The sequence below is a fragment of the Lactuca serriola genome, chromosome 5 (assembly GCF_051521515.1).
Source record: "Lactuca serriola cultivar US96UC23 chromosome 5, Lser_US96UC23_V15, whole genome shotgun sequence".
Taxonomy (NCBI): Eukaryota; Viridiplantae; Streptophyta; class Magnoliopsida; order Asterales; family Asteraceae; genus Lactuca; species Lactuca serriola.
The window spans coordinates 208,012,391-208,036,117 of NC_136412.1; the positions used below are offsets into that span (position 1 = coordinate 208,012,391).

At 42.5% G+C, this 23,727-nt stretch overlaps 1 protein-coding gene and 1 long non-coding RNA gene across 2 annotated transcripts; both read left to right on the forward strand.

Annotated features, from left to right (window-relative positions):
- The first annotated feature begins 3,665 nt into the window (after positions 1-3,665).
- Positions 3,666-4,311, forward strand: LOC145051410 (uncharacterized). Its single transcript, XR_013683607.1, has 3 exons — positions 3,666-3,785; positions 3,888-3,963; positions 4,245-4,311. It is a non-coding gene; the product is annotated as an uncharacterized LOC145051410 (long non-coding RNA).
- Position 4,312: 1 nt separating this feature from the next.
- LOC145050110 (uncharacterized) lies at positions 4,313-4,911 on the forward strand. The gene is made up of 2 exons (XM_078998414.1): positions 4,313-4,570; positions 4,784-4,911. Exons 1-2 carry the CDS (start codon positions 4,313-4,315, stop codon positions 4,886-4,888), a joined length of 363 nt encoding a protein of 120 aa, XP_078854540.1. The 3' UTR covers positions 4,889-4,911.
- The last annotated feature ends 18,816 nt before the right edge of the window (positions 4,912-23,727 follow it).

The window sequence follows — 23,727 nt, forward strand, 5'->3', positions numbered from 1 at the left end:
ATCATAAAATCAAACTCTCTCTCTAGTGTGTATGAGTCACACTGGCGCCTTTCCACGGTCCTCGCTAGTACCTGAAACACATAACACAACAACTATAAGCATAAATGTTTTGTGAGTTCCCCAAAATACCGCATATGACACATACGCCACTCAAGGCTATAATACGACCTTCCAGTCGATGTAGCTCTTTGGACCTTCTGGTCCTGTCATAGCTCGTTGGACCCTCTGGCCCGTTCTGTATCGTTGGACCCTCCGATTCGGTATATAACATCATACAACATGCATATAACATATAGCACATAATCTCATATATAACACGTAGGACCCTCTAGTCAACATATAATACCACTCTAGGTACGTATAGTGAGAAGACTCACCTCAGGTGTCTCGGTAAGTCTCTGACTTGGTAGAAATATGATCTAGCCTCCGCCTAATCACATAAAGTAAATACTCTCATAAATATAACTATACTCAAACCTTTCTTAACACCCTCATAAGGGTAAAAGACCATTTTACCCCTCTCTTAGCTTAAAGGCCTCATTGTTGACGAAACCCTAAAAGTCAACAAAAGTCAATGGTCAAACTTGACCCAACTCGTCGAGTGCAATTGGGCGACTCGACGAGTCTACACGTGTCCGCTAATTCTTTAGTCCCGCTTGGCACGTCGAGTTCCTCCCATTGCTCGACGAGTCACCCCTGGCATGAATTGTGGGGCCACCCCGACTCAACTCGCCGAGTCTCAAGAACAACTCGACGAGTTCCGCCTTGAACTCCAGTCCTCTAATCCCCTTCTGACTCACTGAGTTATTTCCCCAACACGGCAAGTCTACACACTGAGTGATTTACGGGAAACCCTAACCCTACTCGCCGAGTCTCATCTTTGGACTCGGTGAGTTCATGCCATGCACAAACTCCATAGACCTCCTGAGGTCAGATCTGTTCCTTTAATCCATAGATCCGACGTTCCCAAGCATGATAATCATGTAAAGTTCAGATCTTGACACTCAGATAGCATCTAGATGGTCTTACTTGGTGATTTAGTCCCAAAATAACATCCTAAGTCCATGACTCCCAGAATAACTCCAAAAACCCCTAAGGGTTAAGGTCTCTGGACCTCTTTGAGTCTAGATCCAAAGCATGAACTTGAGAAGGGACCAATTACTCCATAAATCCATCCTCTAAAGGGGGTTAGAAAACCCTAACTCTAGGAATCAACACTACATCTGAAGAAAGTCCGAAAAATACCTCAAGTTGAAGTCTATGAGCTCTGAAATCACCAGAACCACACCTCCTTCAGCCTCCTCTTGCCTTGGTTTCCTCTTTCTTGAAATTACACAAACAAAATGATCACAAATGGCCTCTCCTTCCTCACAAACGCTCTAGATCTCTTAGGGTTTCTCTCTAGGGTTTGGTAGCCTCAAATGACGGCCCTAAGAGCTTTTAAATAGGTCCCAAGCCCAGGAAATTAGGGTTTCATTAAACAGCTTGGACTCGCCGAGTCCACTCATGAACTCGCCGAGTCCGACTGTGAACTCAAATAAGAATCCGCGACCATACTCGACGATTTTAAACACCAACTCGCCGAGTCCCCTCTCAACTTCCAAAAAAATAAAGTAATAAAATATTATACCTGGGAATCCGGATGTTACAAAAATAACTCATAAAGCTCCAAGGGTTAAGGTCTTTGGACCTCTTCGGGTCCAGATCCAAATCATAAACTCGAGAAGGGACCAATTGCTCTACATATCCATCCTCTAAAGGGGTTAGAAAACCCTAACTCTAAGAATCAACACCCAATCTGAACAAGGTCCGAATAAATACCTCAATATGAAGTCTACGAACTCTGAAGTTACCATAATCGCACCTCCTTCAGCCTCCTCTTGCCTTGGTCACCTCTTTCTTGCAAATACACCAACAAAATGATCAAGCACTACAAGAAAAAAGGCCTTTTACGACGCGCAAAATACGACGCTCATTGATCTATGTTACGCAAAGGAGAGTGACATTAGAAAAATGTCATCTCTTCAAAAAATTTTAGGATAGAAGACATGCATTATTGCGCGCCCTTAAATTAGTGTCTAAAAAAAACACGGAGGGCACCTATAATAAAATGCGCGTCGTCTAAGCATGTCGCTTTATATTTTTTAATGGAACGCGCGTTCCATCCTTTAATAGTGGGGGAAAGGGGGAAATGAAATTCTGAAAAAATTAAAAACCCCGCCAAGCTCTCCTCTACCTTCTTTCAATCGTTCTTCTCTCTCTCTCTCTCTCTCAATAAAATACCAAAAATCGACTATTGTTGGAACTAGGGTTCCGGTTCTTAGTGAAATCGAAGGTTTTTTGGTCACCAGGCCATGAAATTGATCAAAGGGGTACAGTTTTTGGAACCATGACTATTGTTGGAACTACAGTTTCAGTTCAAAAACCCTTCATCTACTTCCCTCTATCTTCAGTTCCTCAAGTACTTTCTTAGCCTCTCAATCAATAGAAGAGCTGTATTACAACTACAAATTTAGAGTGATTTCCATATCAAGTAGAACAATAGCTCCATTAAAGTCAAGGTCTCGAAACTCCATGGTCAATCACCATCGTTGGTTACTAACACCACCATTTGTATAAAAACCCTAGAACCACCAGGCCACCCTTTTCCTCCATCCATGTCCCTCCTTTCTGTCTATCTCTAACAGACCACTGCAACATCACATTCACTTCTCCTGGCATGCGACTGCGACTCCCAAAAGATTTAGTGTTATGCTCGATGCTTCTCAACAAAATCGATCAAGGTGTCGGCGCTCCTATCTCATAGAGATTTAGGGATTTCTTGATTCAAGGTATCGAATCTCAGACATCAACGACTTTTTTTGATGACCCGGTCAGATAAAGACGTTTGATGAACTAAATTTGTGTATCTGACTCGGAAAGCTTAATCTAATCGGGTAAGATGGAAAAAATCGACTGACTGAGAAAGGAGGAAGAAAGGGAGAAGGGTTTCCATTTATACCCTTGCCCTACCAAAGGAAGAAATCAGCGACTCCATCGTTTCTTCTCCTACTTCAACGCCAATTTTCTTCTCCCGCAACAACCAATCGTCGACGATCCTCTTCTCATCTGTTCCAATTTTTTGAAGTCTCCTTCCCCTTCTCATCAGGTACGCTTCTTCCTTTTTCCTCTTCTCATCAGGTCCGATATTTTGATAATATATAGGTTTTGATTTATGATTTTTCTGTTGAACATGTATGGTTCTTCATTGAATTCTGAAAATTTCTCAAAGAATTTAGGCCCTGTGTTCAATTTCATCATATTTCTTTTGTTTTAGACTTGTGCTCAATTTCAAGGAGGGAGAGAAACCTGCGATATTTGTTGCTCTTATTTTCTTGATTTGCACTTAGGAACCATTGGTGTTACCAGATAGCAGGTTACCATGTTCTGCTGTTAAACTTTTCACCATTCCTAATGAATTAAAGAATACTAAGAATAAATGACAGTATCCGTAAGGTCGGGGTGTCACATATAAAATATCAGGATATGAAAGTCACATAACTTGTTCTCTCCGCAACAAATGAAAAACCACCAGTCAAATATATATATATATATATATATATATATATATATATATATATATATATATATATATATATATATATAAGAATCAGTATAGAATATTAATGCGGGAGTGTTTGTAGCTTTTTGGGTGTGCATATCTTGGACCATTTGGGCATTTCTACCACTTATTGTTGGATAAGTTGTTCAAGGGCAAAAAAGACACGACAACAGTTGCCAAAAAGGTATCCTAAGAACCTTTGATAATAAGGATAACAATGGAAATTTACAATCTTACAACTGAATTATATGACACCTAATTCGCGATTTGATCTATATATTTGTAGGTGTTGCTTGAACAAGTGACATCTTCTCCATGGAACAACTTGATTTTTATGCTTTACTATGGGCTTGTTATCGAGGGTAAGGTCTTTTTGGTTCCTTGTTTGAATAAATATGTTGACTATAATTATTTTAGTAGATAAACGATTATGAATTAGTTTAATGCTAATGGGGGTGTTTGGATGTATGATTTGAAAGTTATTATTTTGTTTTGAAAAATAACAAAATCATGAGTAATGATAGAAATAAGTTTTTCTATATAATTTGTAAATAAGTTTTCTTGCATTTAACCTTTTTAAAGTTGATATCATTTTTCAACTTTAAAGTCATATAATAATTTATGGTCATGTATATATATGCAGGAAGATCATGGATCCAAGTGAAATCTAAAATCAAGAAGGAATACCCCACAGTACAATACGCAGCTGCCATGGCTTTGCCACCTTTATCTATTCGAGGTGATTTGGGAGTTGTTTCTACTGTTGGAGTTAGATATGCATATCAACTCCTAAAATCATTTGCAAAAATGGGACCTCAAGGTGTTCTTGGTGCCACAAAGCTTTTACGCCCTTTTTCAGAAATAGTTGATTCATTGGGACTCAAAGATCCTTTCATTAGAAATTGGGTGGATCTTTTGTCTTTCTTACTTGCTGGAGTGAAATCCGATGGTGTTCTTTCAGCAGAAATGGTACATAATCATATCATACATTAAAAAGTTTCTTTTAAGGTAGTTTTACTTTTTGGTATGATGGAATTGAGGAAGGAATGGAATGGGCTATTCCATTACCACATGTCCTCATCCATTCCATTCCAACCAAACAGAATCCATTCTACTCCTTCATATTTTATAGTTCTCTAAATGTCTAATCTTTTGCCTGTATATATATCCACATATTTGCAGATTTATATGTTTGCAGAATGGTATAAACCAGGTTGTAGTTTAGAATACCCTGTTGGTGGAACTGGAGCACTTGTTGAGGCTCTTGTTCTCAGATTTTCCTTCTGATAAACTTCCAAAAATGTCAGAACCTTCACAACTTATGACAAAAAATACACGTTCTGATCTTTATGTTGCACTCCACGTTCTCAGTCAAGGAAAGAAATGGGTCTTACTATACAGGTAAAATTTCATCTTCATCATATTTTCAGTTTCACATTATTCTTGAATCTTGATATATCATTATCTTTTTTATATGTTAGTACATGGAGGCATGGCATATCTCTTTCAACCTTATATAGAAGAAGCAATCTTTGCCCTGGGTTAAGTCTACTGGTAATGTCTTGTCTTCGTTTCTCTATATGTTGACAAAAGACTTTTCTACCCTTTTTCACTATGATGAGTAAATACTATACAGGGATCGAATGATACATTTGTGTTTACAAATACACCCGGGCGTCCTATTATATATCGCCCCACAGGTACTGCATTTTCTTGATAATATATAAAAAAATCTTTTATAATTTTAATATTTATTTGGGATTTATTATGTTAATTGTGCATTTATTAGGGGTGAATCGGTATTTTACTCTTTGTTCAACTGAGTATTTAGCGCTTGGTGGGGGAAATCATTTTGCATTGTATCTCGATAGTGACTTGTAAGAGTGTTGCACTTGCATCATTCCTATTTTTCTTTTTGAGGGATAATATGGTAATTTGGCAATTTGCATATTTTTTTTCCCAGATTGAATGGGTCAAGTTTGGCCTCAGAAACTTATGGTAACTCTTGTTTGTCACACACCCAAGAATTTGAAGTGAAGGACATTGAGGTGCTTTCTCTCACTTATTTTTGCAAAAATTACATTTTTGGTCCTCGAGTATGGCTGATTTTGTTCAATTTGGGTCCTACAAAATTCTCTTGCAAATTTGATCGTTATTTGAGGTTTTTGTAACGTTTTTACTCTTCGTTCCAAGTAAAATGAGTTGGGACTAAAATTGAAAAGATCAGCAATTGACAACCTTTCTCTGTGTTCAATGCTTTAGCTGTGTTTGCTCTAAGGGAGATCAACTTATCACAAGTAAGTTACTGTTTCACCCTTTTATTTAATATTTTTGTGATTGAATGAAAGTCTTAATGAAAGTAATTGACAACCTTTCTCTGTAAATGATGTTGTGATTGTGGGAGAGGTGTTGTGTTTTTCTCTGTTGCTAGGTAACCTTCTCAACAACAACATTCTACTTAAGCAGGTGAGTAATCAAGATTAAGGGAGACTTGTAATCATGTTTGACATTCCTTTCCAGTAAGAAAAAGAGTTGTATGATTATTTGTTAGTTTTATAGGAATGTATAACCCATGTTAGCAATGTTTTATTTTTGTTTAACATTTGAATGATTCTTTGTATGACATTACAATTTGTGTAATTTATTTTATTTTTTGAGTATGAAATTTTATTTTATATTATGCAATGGATTGTATTTTTTGTATATGGTATTTTATTTCTATTATGAGAAATTAAATGCAAATTTAATTTAAAAATTAATAAATATATAAATTTATTTTTTTTAAACATTTAAATTTACGATACGCAAAAATGTGTGTCATCTTCATTTATGACATGGCCTTTCTTGACAGGGGCTTTCTTGATACGCATTGCGTTTCATTAACACGCGCGTCGTAAGGTTACGACACGCGAATGCGTGTCATCTTCCTTTATGACAGGGCCTTCCTTGATACGCATTGCGTGTCGTAAACGCGCGTCGTAAATGAGCGTCATAAATGAGCGTCGTAAATGCGCGTCGTCTCTCTTTATGACAGGGTCTTCCTTGACACGCATTTGCGCGTCGTCTGAGCCTTTTACGACGCGCAATGAGCGTCGTAAAAGGCCTTTTTTCTTGTAGTGAAGAATGGCCTCTCCTTCCTCACAAACGCTCTACATCTGTTGGTAGCCGCAAATGACGGCCCTAAGGGCCTTTAAATAGGTCCCAAACCCAGGAAACTAGGGTTTCATTAAACAGCGTGGACTCGCCGAGTCCACTCATGAACTCATCGAGTCCAGCTGTGAACCCGGATACGAATCGGCGACCATACTCGGCGAGTCTAAACACCAACTCGCCGAGTCCCCTCTAAACCTCCAAAAATAAAGAAATAATTAATATACCTAGGAATCCGGGTGTTACAATTCTCCCCCACTAGAATTAGACTTCGCCCTCAAAGTCTCACTCTGCAAACAACTCTGGATGATGCTCCCGCATCTCACGCTCTGGCTCCTAAGTCAACTCTGATGCTTTTTGATGCTGCCACTGGACCTGCACCAGAGGCACCTCTTTGTTCCTCAAAACCTTGATCTTCTGATCCCTAATCACCAACAGTCTCTCAATATAGTTCAGGCTCGCATCCACCTGAATATCTTCTAATGGCACCACTGCCGACTCATCGGCTATACACTTTCTCAGATGCGAAACGTGGAAAGTGTCAAGGATCTGACCCAACTCTGCAGGTAACTCCAAACGGTAGGCTACCCTACCTACCCTCGCGATCACCCTTAAAGGACCGATATATCGTGGCCCCAACTTGCCCCTCTTCCTGAATCGAATCACTCCTTTCCAAGGAGAGACCTTCAGGAGCACGAAGTTGCCGACCTGAAACTCGAGCTCGGACCGGCGCCTGTCCGCATAACTTTTATGACGACTCTGAGCAGTCAACAACCTCTGTCTGACCTACTGAATCTGCTCTGTCGTCTGAAGCACAATCTCAGTACTACCCATCACACGATGCCCTACCTCTCCTGTTGCGTTGAAGACTCGTTTGATTCCGTCATTGGGCTCGGCTGTTAGTCCATTGGTTATGTACTCCGGTTTTGGGCCTGTCCATCCGTGAGTTTGCTAGGTTTATTATATAAAGATATGCTTGCATGCATATTAGGTTAACAATTTAGAAGCAACGATTACGATAGCATTGCAGATTTATTTTATTGTTCTTGCAAACTTCCAACCCTCTACAGTTGATGTTCTTGATCGAGCTCTTCTGAGGGTTTTGTTTATAATCATTCGACTCGTTTGATTCATCGTTGAGTTGTTCTTTATTTTGCATTCGTTCTTACTGTTTAAATATTTATTCACCTGTTTAAGATCTAATCGATCTTCAAGATTGAGTTTTAATCTCATCAATTGGTATCAGAGCCGGAGGCTGTGTAATCGATACACTTCTTTTCTGTGAAAAGGTTTCAATTAGGGTTTTTCCGCAATTACTGATATTTATTGAGCCGTCATCTCATTATTGACGAATCTTGATATTTATTATTTTTCCCTAATCAGAGTTATTACAAGTCTGATCTTTAAACAGGTTTTTCGATCATAATGGACGAGTCGCAATCGAATCCCATCAATATTTCCAACAGCATCGGTTCAACCACTAAGATTCCCATCCTATATACCCATGATTATGAAGTCTGGGCGCATCACTTCGAAGACTACGTTATAGGATCTGAGGATAATGGATACCTCATATGGGAAGCAATCATTAATGGACCTTTTTCTCACTCTGCAACGTCGAGGATTATTAAAACTCAAAAGGAGTATAATGATCTGCTGAAGGATGTCAAAGATATTGCGCAAGATGAAAAGGACAAATTCCAGTGCAATATCAAAGAGTTACGATTGATCAGATTCGCCCTTCAGTCCGACACCTTCAGGTTGGTAAGCTCATGTACGACGGCAAAGGAAGTTTGGGATAGACTTCGTGAACTGTATTCTACAGACGAGGATCTTAAACACTCTATCCAAACCTTGCTCTTATCTGAGTTTGGAGAATTCAGGCAAGGAGCCGAAGAAACTGTGACCCAGACGTTCGATCACTTCAATCATCTTCTCAGCAAGATGATCAAACATGACATCGAAAGGAAGCTTATTGAGCAGAAGGTTACGTTTCTAAATGGTCTAAGGTCAGAGTGGAGAGCAGTGGTGTCCACGGTTAAAGCCCATGAACAGTTTAAATCTTATTCTTTGGTGAAACTGGTGGGTATTCTCAAATCCCAGGAGAAGATTGTGCTGCAGGAGAAGAAAGTTGTTTCAAGCCTACGTTCGTTGGCCCTCCTTTCAAAAAGTAAAGCTGTGATGGAAGAAAAAGATTTCAACTTGGAGGAGTATGACCTCACGTCTGAGGATTATGCTATGATGGTATCTAACCCCAAGAGATTCTTTAAGAAAATATTCCCCAGCAACAAAAATCGAAACTGGCAGGGGAGTTATAGTTCAGAAAAGGTTAATAATGAACCGAAGGTTGAAGAGCCCAAGAAGGAACCGAAGGCAGATGGTGATTCTGGAGTGAACTGTTACTACTATGGTGGGAAAAACCACTATGCCAAGGATTGTGTCCTCAAAAAGATGGCTGAAAAAGATGAGGAAGCTTTGCTACAGAAAAAGCTTGATGAGATGAGAAAGAAGAAATCTACCGCTAACCCTTCCATGAATGCTCTAATTATGCAGGGTTCGGTTGCTGATGACGAGTTCGGTGGAGTGGAAGTTTGGTCAACCGACTCCGAAGACGATGAAGTGAGGAAGCTTTCGCATGGAAAGGCTTGTGTGGCTAAAGAGGAGAGCAGTGGAGGCGGGTGCTTGATGGTGTCTGAAGTATCTCAGATGAGGGGATACAACACTGATGGTGGAAGCAATGAACCGAAGGAGCAGCGGGATATGTGCTTTACGGCCAAACCGCTCAGCATGCAGTTCAACGAACTCGATGAACTGATCAAGAAGGTACAATTGGTTTTTGTTTCATTTAAAGTACCACAAAGCTCCTATGAAAAAGAACTAAAAAGTGTTAATTCGCGAATCTCACATCTAGATAGTAGTTTAACTCAAACTCGAGTCACCAATTCTAACTTAACTGATCAATTAAGCAGGGTGTCTTCGAAGAGTGAGGAGCGGCGCATGTGGATCGAGTTGAAGGAGTCTGAATTAGTTAAAATAAAAGACGAAAACATTTATTTACAGAGAGACAATTTAAAGTTGTTAAAACAGCGTAATGTTTTTTGTTTGATTGCAAAACGTCTTTACACTAATATTACTCAGCTTCACTTGGATTGTGAGATAGGACAAAAGATCCATCGCATGATTTTGCCCTTCCTTGAGTTTAAGGAGGATGAAATCGATGCTGAAGCTTATAATTGTGAGAGTGTGATATCATCTGATGTCGTCAATCCGACCTATATGTATGGACTGGACAAAATTGAATCTTTCATTAAATCCAAGGACCACAAGGACATGCTCAAAAACCTTTTGGATGAAAATGATAGACTTAAACTGAGAACCGAAACCATACAAAAATTTGACTCTTTAAATGCCAACTTGAGCTCAGAAAATAAAATTGATGTTGAAAATGCATCTGAGCTTAATGAGGATGACAACATGAGTGAAATTTCTGTAGAGGACACGGTTGACTGCTCAGAATTTGTAAAAAACGAACCTGAAAACCACAAGAATCTAATTTCTGAAAATTCAGTGGAGTTCGCTCGATTGTCCCAGCAAAAGTTCCCGATCTTAGCAGAAAAAGCAGTTGTATATCAAAAGGTCAGGACCACTCCAAATCAAGTGTACAAGGTCACAGGAGTAACCGAACATCAGACTACTGAACTCACAACTATCGTAAACGAAGATAATGTTGATGGCTGCGATGAGTTCTTTTGGTCAGCTCCAATCGATAATGCAGATGAAACTAAAGGCTTGTCAGAAAGGACTTCATGGATCAGTAAAGGTAGATACATACCAGAACCCTTGAACAAGCCAGACAATTTCGATGTGCCGAGTACCAGTGGTACGAAAGACATTCCTCAAGAGAACGGAAGCTCAGCCAAAGAAGAAGTTCCCTCTAGTTCGTCAGTTCAAAGTGAAACTCCCACAGTCCAAAGTGAACCGGCCAAGGAGAAACCGAAAATGAAAGCCAATATCGATCATCAACCGAAGCAGATGAGGAATAAGAAACGTGAAAGGAACCAGAGATACAGGAAGAATCTCTCTGAAAGGAAACAATTCTGGCAATCCCAGAATGCATACTTCTCACATCAAGACAAGAATCTGAAGGTTCAGAATGATCCTGTCAAAAAGCATGAGAGCCACAACAACCGAAAGCATCGGTGGTAGCAAGTATATTCTTGTTATTGTTGATGACTTTTCACGATTTACATGGGTGTTCTTTCTAAAGCTCAAATCTGAAGCGACTCAAAAGCTGAAAGTGTTCATCAAACAGATTGAAGTACAGCTCAAGAAGGTCGTTCGCAACATCAGGAGCGACAATGGTCTGGAATTCAAGAACAGGGAATTTGAAGAATTTCTAGCAGAAAAGGGAATAAGTCACAACTTCTCAGCTCCCTACACACCTCAACAGAACGGAATTGCCGAAAGGCGAAACCGATCTTTGTGTGAAGCTGCCCGAACTATGCTAAGTTTCGCTTCCTTACCTCTTTATTTTTGGGCTGATGCTATTTCTGCTGCTTGTTTTACACAGAACAGGTCATATCTCAACAAGCGCTTCACGCTCACACCTTACGAGATTCTGAACAACAGAAAGCCAAACGTGAAATTTTTCCACATGTTCGGCTCACGGTGTTTCATCTTTAACTCTAAAGAACACCGCAACAAGTTTGATGTCAAAGCCGACGAGGGAATATTTCTGGGCTACTCTCTCACTTCCAAAGCATACAGAGTCCTAAATAAGCGTTCGAAGAAAATCGAAGAGACATATTACGTGACCTTTGATGATAGCTATGTCAAAAAGATACAGGCCAAAGAAGACACATCTGGGGAAATCTTTCCTCAAACTGGCCAAGTCACAGTCTCGATCGCTAATCTATACGAGAAGTTTATGGAGCTCTTTGATGAACCAAAGAAAGCCACTCTCTCAGAAGCAGGTGCAGCAGACAACAAGGTTGACCATATGAAACAAATTGTCGAAGAAGCTGCCAGGAGGATGAACGAAGGAGGATCGAATTCTGATGAACCTCTGTCCAACGATGCTTCAGCTGAGGGGGAGCCAAGCTTACATGCTGAGGGGGAGCCAAGCTCACATGTTGAGCGGGAGCCAAGTTCTCCAACTGCTCCAGAAAGTCAAACTTCAACCGAAAGTACTTTACCAACTGAAAGTGCTTCACCAACCGAAGGTGCATCAACGTCTGAAAGCCCAGCACCACAAGAAACCTCTGATCCTCAAGCTTCTCATAGCTCATCTATCGAGGGGGAGCCTGCTGATATGTCACTTGACTACGAAAGCCAATCCGAGCCAGAAGAAATGATCAATGTTGAACTGGACCCCACCTTTGATCCAAACTACCCTCCTCTCACCAAATGGACCAGAGATCATCCTATATCTCAAGTGGTTGGTGATGTCTCTGAAAAGGTTCTGACCCGATCACAACTGAAGGCAAAACAGACATCCTTATTTTCCAACGTTGAGTTTTGTATGTTTAACTCTTTCGTATCAAAAGTTGAACCGAAGACAGTTAACACTGCTCTCGATCACTCCAATTGGGTTCAAGCGATGCAAGACGAACTGAACGAATTTGAAAGGAACAAAGTCTGGCGCCTCATTCCAACTCCTCCAGATGCCTCGGTTGTTGGTCTTAAATGGGTCTTTAGGAATAAAATGGACAAGGAAGGGAACGTGATAAGGAACAAAGCTCGTCTGGTGGTAAAAGGATATTGTCAGGAGAAAGAATTGATTATGAAGAGACTTTCGCTCCTGTAGCTAGGCTCGAATCTGTAAGAATCTTTCTTGCTTATGCTGCCCACAAAAACTTCAAAGTTTTCCAAATGGACGTCAAGTGTGCATTTCTCAATGGAGAACTAGAAGAAACGGTGTAAGTGGAGCAACCTCCTGGGTTCGTGAACGAAAAGTATCCAAATCATTGCTACATTCTGGATAAAGCTATGTATGGACTCAAACAAGCTCCGAGAGCCTGGTATGAAACGCTAACTAAATTCTTAAAGATGTCTAAATTCAAACAAGGTTCGGTTGACCCAACCTTCTTTCGCAAAAAGGAAGGTAACCACCTTATGATAGTTCAAATTTATGTCGATGACATCATCTTTGGCTCAACGAATCCCAGCCTAACAGCTGAATTCAGAAAGCTGATGGAGACTAAATTTGAAATGAGCTCAATGGGTCCTATTAACTTTTTCCTTGGTTTAAATATTAGACAGGGACCCGAAGGCATCTTTATCAATCAGGAAGCTTACGCGAAGACTCTCCTAGCAAAGTTTGGTATGATGGGAGACTCCAAAGTCAAAGTCCCAATGGCATTCGGCACCAAGCTAACTCCATCTCTAGACAAACCAGCTGTTGATATCACGCTCTATCGTCAAATCATAGGCTCACTAATGTATCTTACTGCTAGCAGGCCTGACATCATGTTTTCTGTGTGTTACTGTGCTAGATTTCAGGCAAACCCACGCGAACCTCACATGCTTGCAGTCAAGAACATTCTACGTTATCTCAAGCGAACTGCCTCCTTAGGTCTATGGTATCCATCCAACTCAGGCTTCTTCGTTCAAGCCTACTCAGATGCAGACCTTGGAGGATGTGGACTCGACAGGAAAAGCACTACTGGCGGCTGTCAATTCCTTGACGGGAAGTTGGTTAGCTGGCAATCCAAGAAACAAACGTGCGTGTCGTTGTCTACTGCCGAAGCGGAATACATAGCCGCTGCATCCTGCACCTCTCAAGTGATTTGGATCCAGAGTCAACTTCGAGACTACGGACTCAATATGAAGAAGATCCCACTATATTGTGACTCTTAAAGTGCAATTAGGATCTGTCATCACCCAGTGCAACACTCTAAAACCAAACACATAGCACTGAGGTATCACTTCATCAAAGATCACGTGGAAGATGGAAACGTCGAAGTACACTTTGTAAGAACCACTGATCAACTGGCTGACGTCTTTACCAAAGCTCTTCCTGAAGCATCATTCAACAGAATTTTACAAGGGCTAGGTATGATGGAATCAGAGTCAGTACCTCAAACTACCTCTCACCCTCAAACGTAAGAAGCGAAATTGACCGAACATTCAGGTTCGGTTGAACAATCTGACTCGCTCATCCCCACAAAGGTAGTTTTTTTGGTTGTATATTTCATGTACATCGTTGTTTATCTTATTACTAAAAGTTTTTCAGATTGCATGTCTAAATTCCTTGGTTTTCTAAAATTTTCCAAAACTGAAACCTACCAAAGGTTCGGGTTCAGTTTTTCAAAATTTTCTTGAACCGAAACTAACCGAACGCTCGGGTTCGGTTTTTCAAAATTTTCTTGAACCGAAACCAACCGAACGCTCGGGTTTGGTTTTTCAAAATTTTCTTCAACCGAAACCAGCCGAACGCTCTGGTTCGGTTTTTCAAAATTTTCCCCTACCGAAACCAACCGAACGTTCGGGTTCAGTTTTTCAAATTTTTCCAAAGTTTTTTTCTTACTCTTTCCAAGTCTTATTTTTTTTTCTTACTTATTTTTTTTATTATTATTTTATTTTTTTATATCAAAAACACCAAAAATATTTTTCTCTTTTTAATTTTGTTTGTGTGTTCATTCGTTTATGGGGATATAATTGTTGGATTACTTAAGTGTCCCTAGAAGCATGCTGCTGTATGTGTCCCAAGCTTCATAAGATTTTGAATAATAGCCTTAATGACTTGGTATAAACAAACATTGTCTTCCCAATTAGGCTATCATATTTATTCTGATCGTGCGCTACCTCACTCTCTTCTCACATGAGATAAGAGTAGTTCTGCTTGGTCCTTATTTTCGCAGCAGAGGTACTTTAATTTCTTACACCATCTTCATTACATTTCTTCATTACATTCGTTTCATCACCGTAACCCTTGAGACTCTCAGAAATTACCACTGAGGTTTATGGTTATACAACAACTGTGTTTATGATCTCAGTTTCGTGCCACTACGAGCTGAGTGAAACCCAATATTCAACACCAAATCTGAATTGACGGTGAACAATAAATTTGTTCAAGTTTTCACCAATGAATTGACGGATGTATCCTACTGAAATCTCAAATTTTTATTTTTGTGGGATTCCTATGAAATTGTTAAACACCATAACATTTCTTCCCTTGGGATCTAGTTTTTATTTTTTTTTGAGATTTTAAATTTTTTTTCCCCAAGCTATTTAAAATTAATTCCAACCTACTTGTTCAACAGACTACACCGGTCTCACAAGTACTTTGTTCACTTTCTTTCTTATTTCAAGATTAGAATTGTTGAATAAAGCAAAAGCCACCCTTAAGTAGCCATATTAAAAGAAACCTTTCAACATTTATTAATAAATGTTTGATCGTCATTCAACGGGAAACCACATTAACACTTTGAGGTCTCTCTTGATCTCGAAGGAAGAGATTCGTGCCCGGGATCATTTACTTCGTGTCATTATTGACATCACAGTCATTCCTAAAAAGAGTTGCTTTATTTCTTTTCTTTTTACACTCTTTGCACGAAAATCTTTGATTTTCCAATATTTCGTTACTAATAATTACAAGCTGAATTATTGCTTTGGTGGTTAATTTTCAAGCTGTGGTCAAAGATCATCCACGTGGGCATTTAATTCAAAAGATGCCATTTAAAGGATAAGACAAAAAGTTGCTGACTCAGGCGGGAGTTAAAAGGATTGAATTTCAAACGACGGTAAAAAGGGAACGCGTGTGAATTTGGAACGTCCACACTTTTACTGACATCATGGACGCGTGTGCGAATTTCAAGCGACACCTCTCTGGCACTTAAAGGGGCGTGAGGATTTGAACCGGTTTGTTCTGAAACGGCGCTTGTTGGGCGGCGTGATCCTAGGAATCTGACACTCTCTCTCCTACGTGATCATCGCATGCCTTAACTGTCACGCATAGAAGATTTGAAATGATTTTTCTCTCTCCCTTCATCCACTATAAAAGGCAGTCTCTACTCTCATTTACCTCTTTACAGCATCCGGAATTTCCAAGAGAGCAAACATTCCCAAAAGCTTCACTGTTCATCTTCTTCTTCTACCTTCAACAATGGCAGAATCATCCTCAGTCCATGCTACTTCACACATCCTTCCCATCCGTCCACAACAATGCTTGGTGATCGACCTCACTCCTTCGTTGTACGATTCTTACATGACGTCGATCATCGAGTGCTTGAAGTACTCTCAGATCGCTCCTGCACTCACTAGGGTTGAATCTGTGCCCATGGAGGTTCTTTCGTAGGTGTATGCGACTGCTCATTACGACAAAGCAGTCGAGCGGGCATTCTTCGAGGTTGCTGATCACAAGACCTCTATTTCTCGCCAACGATTTGGTACACTGCTAGGGTTGGCTGCTGATCCTTCACGAGTTCATCCGGAGTCGATTCCGATTGGGCATCTCTACAACATGTTTTATAACATGGGGTACACGGAGGCGCTCCCCTCCATCGCAAAGTTCAAGAAATCCTGCTTGCCACCACAATGGAACGGCCTGTTTACAGTCCTCTTCAAGGGCTTATCTGAACGGAGCTCAGGATCCGATGGTTCAAGCCGACTGTTCCTGTCGATTATGTATGCAGTTTACAACGGGGTCAATCTAGACTTTGGGTTGGTCATCTGGAAACAGCTCATCCAGAGCCTTTCTTCCTCTTCACGACACTCTGAGGTGTCGTACGCCCAGTTCTGGACAATTATCACAAAGTGGGCGATGGACAAATTCGACATTCCCACTGCTGCAGGTGCATCGATGTCTTCGATCGGTACTTTTCATACCACGAAGATCATCGTCTCTGATGCATCCAAGTTCTCGTTTATTGGCTCTATTCCGGAGACAATGTACGGCGATGTTCCGTCCGACAGCAGGATCATCCGGACGATAAAGGAATTCAAGGCGTCTGGTCCTAGGGTTCTAACACAGGAAATGCTCAAGTCAATCCATGACGCTGACAAACCTGTCAACAGGGGCAAAAAGGTGGAAAAAGGGAAGCAAGTGACCAAGGCTCCTAAAGGTCCTTCTCCCAGGAAGAGGAAACAAACCAAACCGGCACAGTCCCCGAAACCGAAGAGAAGGAAGACTCAACCGAAGCGAAAGCTTATCATCGCTTCCTCTTCGAGTGATTCAGAAAATGAGAGTTCGGGTTCGGACGGCTCTCAAAGAGGCGACACCCCTCCCAGAGGCAACACCCCACCCCGATCACCTACCCCAGACATGGAAATTCATGTCTCACCAGTTCCTTCACCTCCTCCAACCATCCCTACTTCCATTCCCACCATAAACCCCTCCACCACCCTACCAAAAACCTCTTTCCCTATACCACCACCCATTTTCACAGATACCACTACCACAACTGCAAAGGTTACAACCAACGTATCTGATACGGGGGTTTATACCAGTGCAACCGAAACACCACCCGTAACCAAACCACCTCAAACCGAAACGCAGCATACAACCGAACCTAACCATACTCAACCACCACCCGAAACACCACCCACAAACACTCAACCTGAACCTACCCACACCACAACACCCCCAGCTTCACCACCCCCACCATCTCCAGATCATGCGTTTGATGGAGATAACCCATTTCTTGGCGGTGACAACATGACCTTCGATTCGGTATACTTTAGTCCATTTCAGGTTCTAAGTGACGATGAGGACGATGCTCCAGTGACAAAGAAGCATCTAAAGGAGCTAAACGAGAAGGTTGACTTACTTCTTGCGTCATCCACCAACTCTCAGTCCTCTCTCTGAAGCCGCTCTTCAGAAGATTGTTGACGCCTTCTCCAGGGCTCAGCATGATTCTGTTGCTTCAGCCACAGCCACTATAGACGCCTCCACAAAAGCCTGTGAGGCTGCGACCGCAAAAGTCGATAAACTATTCTCAGACGCCTCTTCCCTGTTGAAGTCCTTACATGAGAGCGCTGATGCCACCAAGACAACTTTGGAACCAATCGTTCAGCAATTGGCCAACTTTGTCTCAACGGAGTTACAGTCATTCGCTACATTACGCCAATCTATCAGTGATGACAACTCGGCCCTTCGTGCCTCCATTGACGAACGCCTCGCTAAGCTTCAAGAGGATCTCGCAGCTGAAAATTCGTTGATGGACGTTTTAGCAAGCAAAACCACCGCCCTTAAGGTCAAGAGCACTCAGATTTCAAACTATCAGCAACAGCTTGAAGCTCTTTGATCCGAACGGGAGGTTATAAAAACTTGTGTTTCGGATGTACACGCTGCCCTATCTAACATCCTGGAAGCACACGATCCCATTCTCAATCACTCGGTGAGGCGAACCCTTGCTGAGAAACTTACTCCCGCCATGGACCTTCTTAGCAAAATCGAAGGCTTACCTAGTTTCATATCCACTCCAAAACAAGGGGGAGAAGGGAAGTCCGGATCGAAACCACCTCCTTCCTCAACAGCTGCTCACACAACCGAACCCCCTCCGACTGGTCAAGCTTCGGGTTCGGGTGTGAAGAATAAAGGGAAGAAAATAGCTGAGGAAGAAGATGAAGATGAAGACGACAAGGAAACCATTGCTGACTTGCTTAAACACAAAAACAGTCGCAATATGGAAGACGACAATATTCGTATGGCGCGAGAGGCTGAAGAAGCCGAACGCAAGCAGAAGGAAGTCCACGATCTCCTCGAGAGCAAGAAGACTCTTTTCCCTGCCTGGACTTGGGAGAGAATGATCAAGGAGGCCATAGACACTCCTAGCATCCTATGGCTTGAACCGGTGATATCGTTCAACTGCAATAACTCTGTTGATTTGCAGTTCGATATGCCGTTGACTCGAAAGGCGTTTATCTTCCACGCCTTCTCCAATATTTATGAAGTCCCTCATCCGAACGCTGAGGTCGATAGGGAGCTTATCGAGTTCTATCTGAAAGCTGCTCAACCAGAATATCAGACATGGAGCGCTTAGAAGATCGTGAACGTTCGGGTCTTAAAGCCTTATACCGAAGGGAGATTCATCAACGTTCGGTTCAAGGTGATAAGAGGGTCTGCTAGAACCGAACATCTTATATCTTTGGCAGACTTACCGAACTTAAACCCTCATGATTGGATTGTTTTGCACAACATCCTTTTGACGAACGAAGCAGAATATGGTCCTATTATAGACCATCTCAAGAGGATGATTGTTTGTTACATCATGGAGGTTGCCCTTATGGATCAGGAGATTGCCACAGTCTTCAAGAAGAAACCGAAGATAGCTCCTGTGGGATCGGCTAGTGATCTCAATCAAATGAAGATGGGCAAGATCAATCCGAGACGTAATTTGGTCATGTTCACTAGAGCAGAAGGACAGAAATGTCTCTTTGCTTTGGCAGATAAACATCTTTACACCAATACTTGCCTTGAGCATGTTTTGTCTATCATCCGAAGGTGTAAGGAGAATGCAGCAGACGATGTCAAGTACTTCAACGACATGATCCAATGGTACATCAGATTCAGGCAAACGATACTTGCTCTAATATCTCGTCTGTTTGAGACCGTGAAGAAGAAGGTACCTGGTGCTGCTGCTGGCCCTAGTAAAAAGTGAAGATCTCGCTCCAATTGACGCAAAGGGGGAGATTGTTGAGTTGAAGACTCGTTTGATTGCGTCATTGGGCTCGGCTGTTAGTCCATTGGTTATGTACTCCGGTTTTAGGCCTGTCCATCTGTGAGTTTGCTAGGTTTATTATATAAACATATGCTTGCATGCATATTAGGTTAACAATTTAGAAGCAACGATTACGATAGCATTGCAGATTTATTTTATTGTTCTTGCAAACCTCCAACCCTCTACAGTTGATGTTCTTGATCGAGCTCTTCTGAGGGTTTTGTTTATAATCATTCGACTCGTTTGATTCATCGTTGAGTTGTTCTTTATTTTGCATTCGTTCTTACTGTTTAAATATTTATTCACCTGTTTAAGATCTAATCGATCTTCAAGATTGAGTTTTAATCTCATCATCTCCCCAGCAAATGGGGGTCCGACACCTCCTCCCATACAACAGCTCAAAGGGTGGCATACCAATGCTTGAATGATGGCTGTTGTTATAGGAAAACTCTGCCAAGGGCAAGTACGTGTCCCAACTCCCGCCAAAATCCAACACACATGCTCGGAGCATGTCCTCAAGCGTCTGAATCGTCCGCTCACTCTGCCCGTCAGTCTGTGGGTGGTATGCGGTATTAAAATGAAGTCTCATACCAAATTCCTCATGAAACTTCTTCTAGAATCTGGAAGTGAAATGTACATCTCGATCTAAGACAATCGAGATCGGCACTCCATGTCGCGATACCACCTCTCTTACGTACATCTCTGCCAACCTCTCCGCGGAAGAGCTCTCACTGATAGCAAGGAAATGAGCGCTCTTTGTCAACCTGTCCACAATCACCCAAATTGCATCGACACCTCTCGCAGTCCTTGGCAATTTGGTGATGAAATCCATGGTAATCTGTTCCTATTTCCACTCGGGAATCTCTAACGGCTGCAGCTTACCATGTGGACGCTGGTGCTCGGCCTTAACCCTGCGACAGGTCAAGCATCTCTCTACAAACTATGCGACATCCTTCTTCATATTGGGCCACCAATACTCCCTCTTTAGGTCCAAATACATCTTAGTGGCCCCGGGATGGATCGATAATTTTGATCTGTGAGCCTCTTCCATCAAAATGGTACGCGTCCCGCCCACAAATGGTACCCATATCCGTCCCTGAAATGTCATAAGCCCCCGGCTATCGTTAACGAACTCCGATACCAGCCCGACAACTCGCTCTCTCTTCTGGCCTTCTGGCCTCACGGCCTCAGTATGGGACCCACGAATAGTGTCCAACACCGGAGTCATCACTGCCAATGTGAAACAAACATCTCGCATCGGGGCGCTCTCCTCCCTACGGCTCAGTGCATCGGCTACAACATTAGCCTTGCCCGGGTGGTACAGGATCTCACAATCGTAATCCTTCACCACATCCAACGATCTCCTCTAGTGCATATTCTGGTTGGGCTGATCCATTAGATACTTCAGGCTCTTGTGGTCCGTGTATATGGTACACCGAACCCCATACACATAGTGATGCTAGATCTTGAGGGTGAACACCACCGCCCCCAACTCCAGATTGTGGGTGGGATACCTCGTCTCATGAGGCTTCAACTGCCTCGATGTGTATGCGATCACATGACCCCTCTGCATAAGCACCGCTCCCAGCCCAGAAATCGACGCATCACAATACAATATGAAGTCCTCCATCCCCTCCGGAAGGGCTAACACCGGAGCCTCGCATAATCTCTGGCGAAGGGTTTCGAAGGAGGCCTGCTGCTCTGGACCCCATGAAAAAGCAACACCCTTCCGGGTCAACTTGGTGAGTGGCACGGCGATCTTGGAGAAGTCCCTGATAAATCTTCGGTAATAACCAGCCAATACTAGGAAACTCTTGATCTCGGTAGGTGACCTCGACACCTCCTAACCATCACTGCTTCAATGTTGGCCGGGTCGACCAATATCCCTTTCTGGTTAACGAGGTGCCCTAGGAACTAGACCTCTCGCAACCAAAAATCACACTTGGAGAATTTGGCATAAAGCCTCTCCGATCTCAGGACTCCGAGGATCTCCCTCAGATGCTCCTCATTATGCTCTCTAGATCTCGAATACACCAATATGTCGTCGATGAACACGATCACCGAGCAATCCAACATCGGTCTGCACACTTTGTTCATGAGATCCATGAACATCGTCGGTGCTTTGGTGAGTCCGAAAGGCATCACCATGAACTCGTAATGCCCATAACGAGTCCTGAATGATGTCTTCTGGATGTCCTCATCTCGTACCCTCACCTGATGATACCCAGACCTCAAATCGATCTTGGAGAACCAAGATGCTCCCTGCAACTGATCAAACAAATCGTCGATCCTCGACAACGGGTAACGGTTCTTGACCGTTAGCTTGTTCAACTCCCGGTAATCAATGCACATCCGGTGTGAACCATCCTTCTTCTTGACAAAAAGGATAGGCGCTCCCCATGGCGAACTGCTCGGCCGAATAAACCCCTTCCCCAGCAGCTCCTGGAGCTGCGAGGATAACTCCTGCATCTCTGGAGGCGCAAGGCGATAACGCGCCTTGGTGATAGGCGCAACTCCCGGAACCAAATCGATACTGAACTCTACCTGTCTCTCTTAATCAACCCTCGCATCCATCACATATGCTACAAATCCCCTATAGCCGTGCTGTAGACTCTGTCTCGCTCTGGCGGCCGAACAAAATGCTGACCCAGCACGTGTACCCTCGTCGTACACCATAAGAACTCCCCCACTGGGGTCTCGTATGGTCACCAGCTGTCTCTCACAATCGACAACCACTCCCACTTTCCTCAACCAGTCCATGCCCACGATGACTCAGACATCCCCCATCGCAATAGGAACCAAATCATTCGGAAACTCGACGCCGAAAATCTCGAGTACACATCCTTAGATTACCTCGGTGGCATACATCGTCCTCTCTTCAGCTATGGAAACTCTCAGAGGTCGACTCAACGCCTCTCGACTAATACTGATGTGCTGACTAAAAGCCAAAGATACAAATGACCGACTCGCACCCGAGTCAAATAACACCAAGGCAGGTACAGAATTCACAAGAAAAGTACCTACACATAACATAAAACAAACACTATATCCCAACATCAAAATAAATACAAGATAGGATACATACCAGCCACAACATCGAGCGCAGCGCGGACCTCCTCCGTAGTCAACTGAAAGGATCTCCCTCTTGCCTTCGGTACCTCAGCCTTCACTGGTCGGCTCTCAGCAGCTCTGATAGCAGCAGGGGCAGATCCTTGAAGTGCTTCCTGAGTTGTTGTGACAACTATCAATTTTCGGTCAAGTCAAAGTCAACAAGTCAAACCTATCAACTCAATTTGCCTGTAGGTACTAGAATTTACGTTATGTAATTTCTATACAACTCTCTATTCTAATGAGAGATCATAAATCGAAAAGTGCGTACATCTAGATCCCCTTAACCTAAAACGGTGGTACGTGGCGAGCCAAACCGATAAAACAATGTTGCATACTCATCGGGAGTATGCAAGATCCTTAAACAAGGCTTAACGGGGTTTACGGACCTTGCACTGCGAAGCCGGACACTGACATTCGTCACACACAAAACCGCTCTCAATCGTTTTCACTCCATCTCTTCTTATCGGAAATCTCTCCCAAATCTCTCTAAGTACATGAAATCTCTCCCAAATCTCACTTTGTATGAGAAATCTCTCCAAGAATGTCAAATCTCTCCCAAATCTCTCTAAATACGTGAAATCTCTCCAAAATCTCTCTTTGTATGAGAAATCTCTCCAAGAATGTCAAATCTCTCCCAAATCTCTCTAAGTACGTGAAATCTCTCCCAAATCTCTCTTTGTATGAGAAATCTCTCCAAGAATGTCAAATCTCTCCCAAATCTCTCTAAGAATGTGAAATCTCTCCCAAATATCTCTTTGTATGTGAAATCTCTCCAAGAATGTCAAATCTCTCCCAAATCTCTCTAAGTATGTGGAATCTCTCTCAATATCTCTCTCAACTTTCTATAATCACTCGGGGCATCCCGGCCCTCGAATTTGGCAAAAACAGCCCAAAAACGGAAGTCTACGCGAAAAACGGATTTAAGGAGCTGAAAGCCCTCTTAAGACCCGAAACCCCTCTTAGGACCCGAAAGTCCTCTTAGGAACCGAACCCTTTTGAGCCGAAGGCTGCTGAACCGAACCCGAAAGGTCCTCTCGGGCCCGAACCTTGCCTACACACCCGAACCTGAACGTTTGGCACATTTCGGGTCTTACCACTTTCTCTTCTGAAGACCGAAGACCGAGCCTTCGCTTCTGATTACCTACCGAGCCCTCGCCCTTCGCTTCCTCGCCCATTCGCTTCGCACCCAGTAGCTTTACGGAC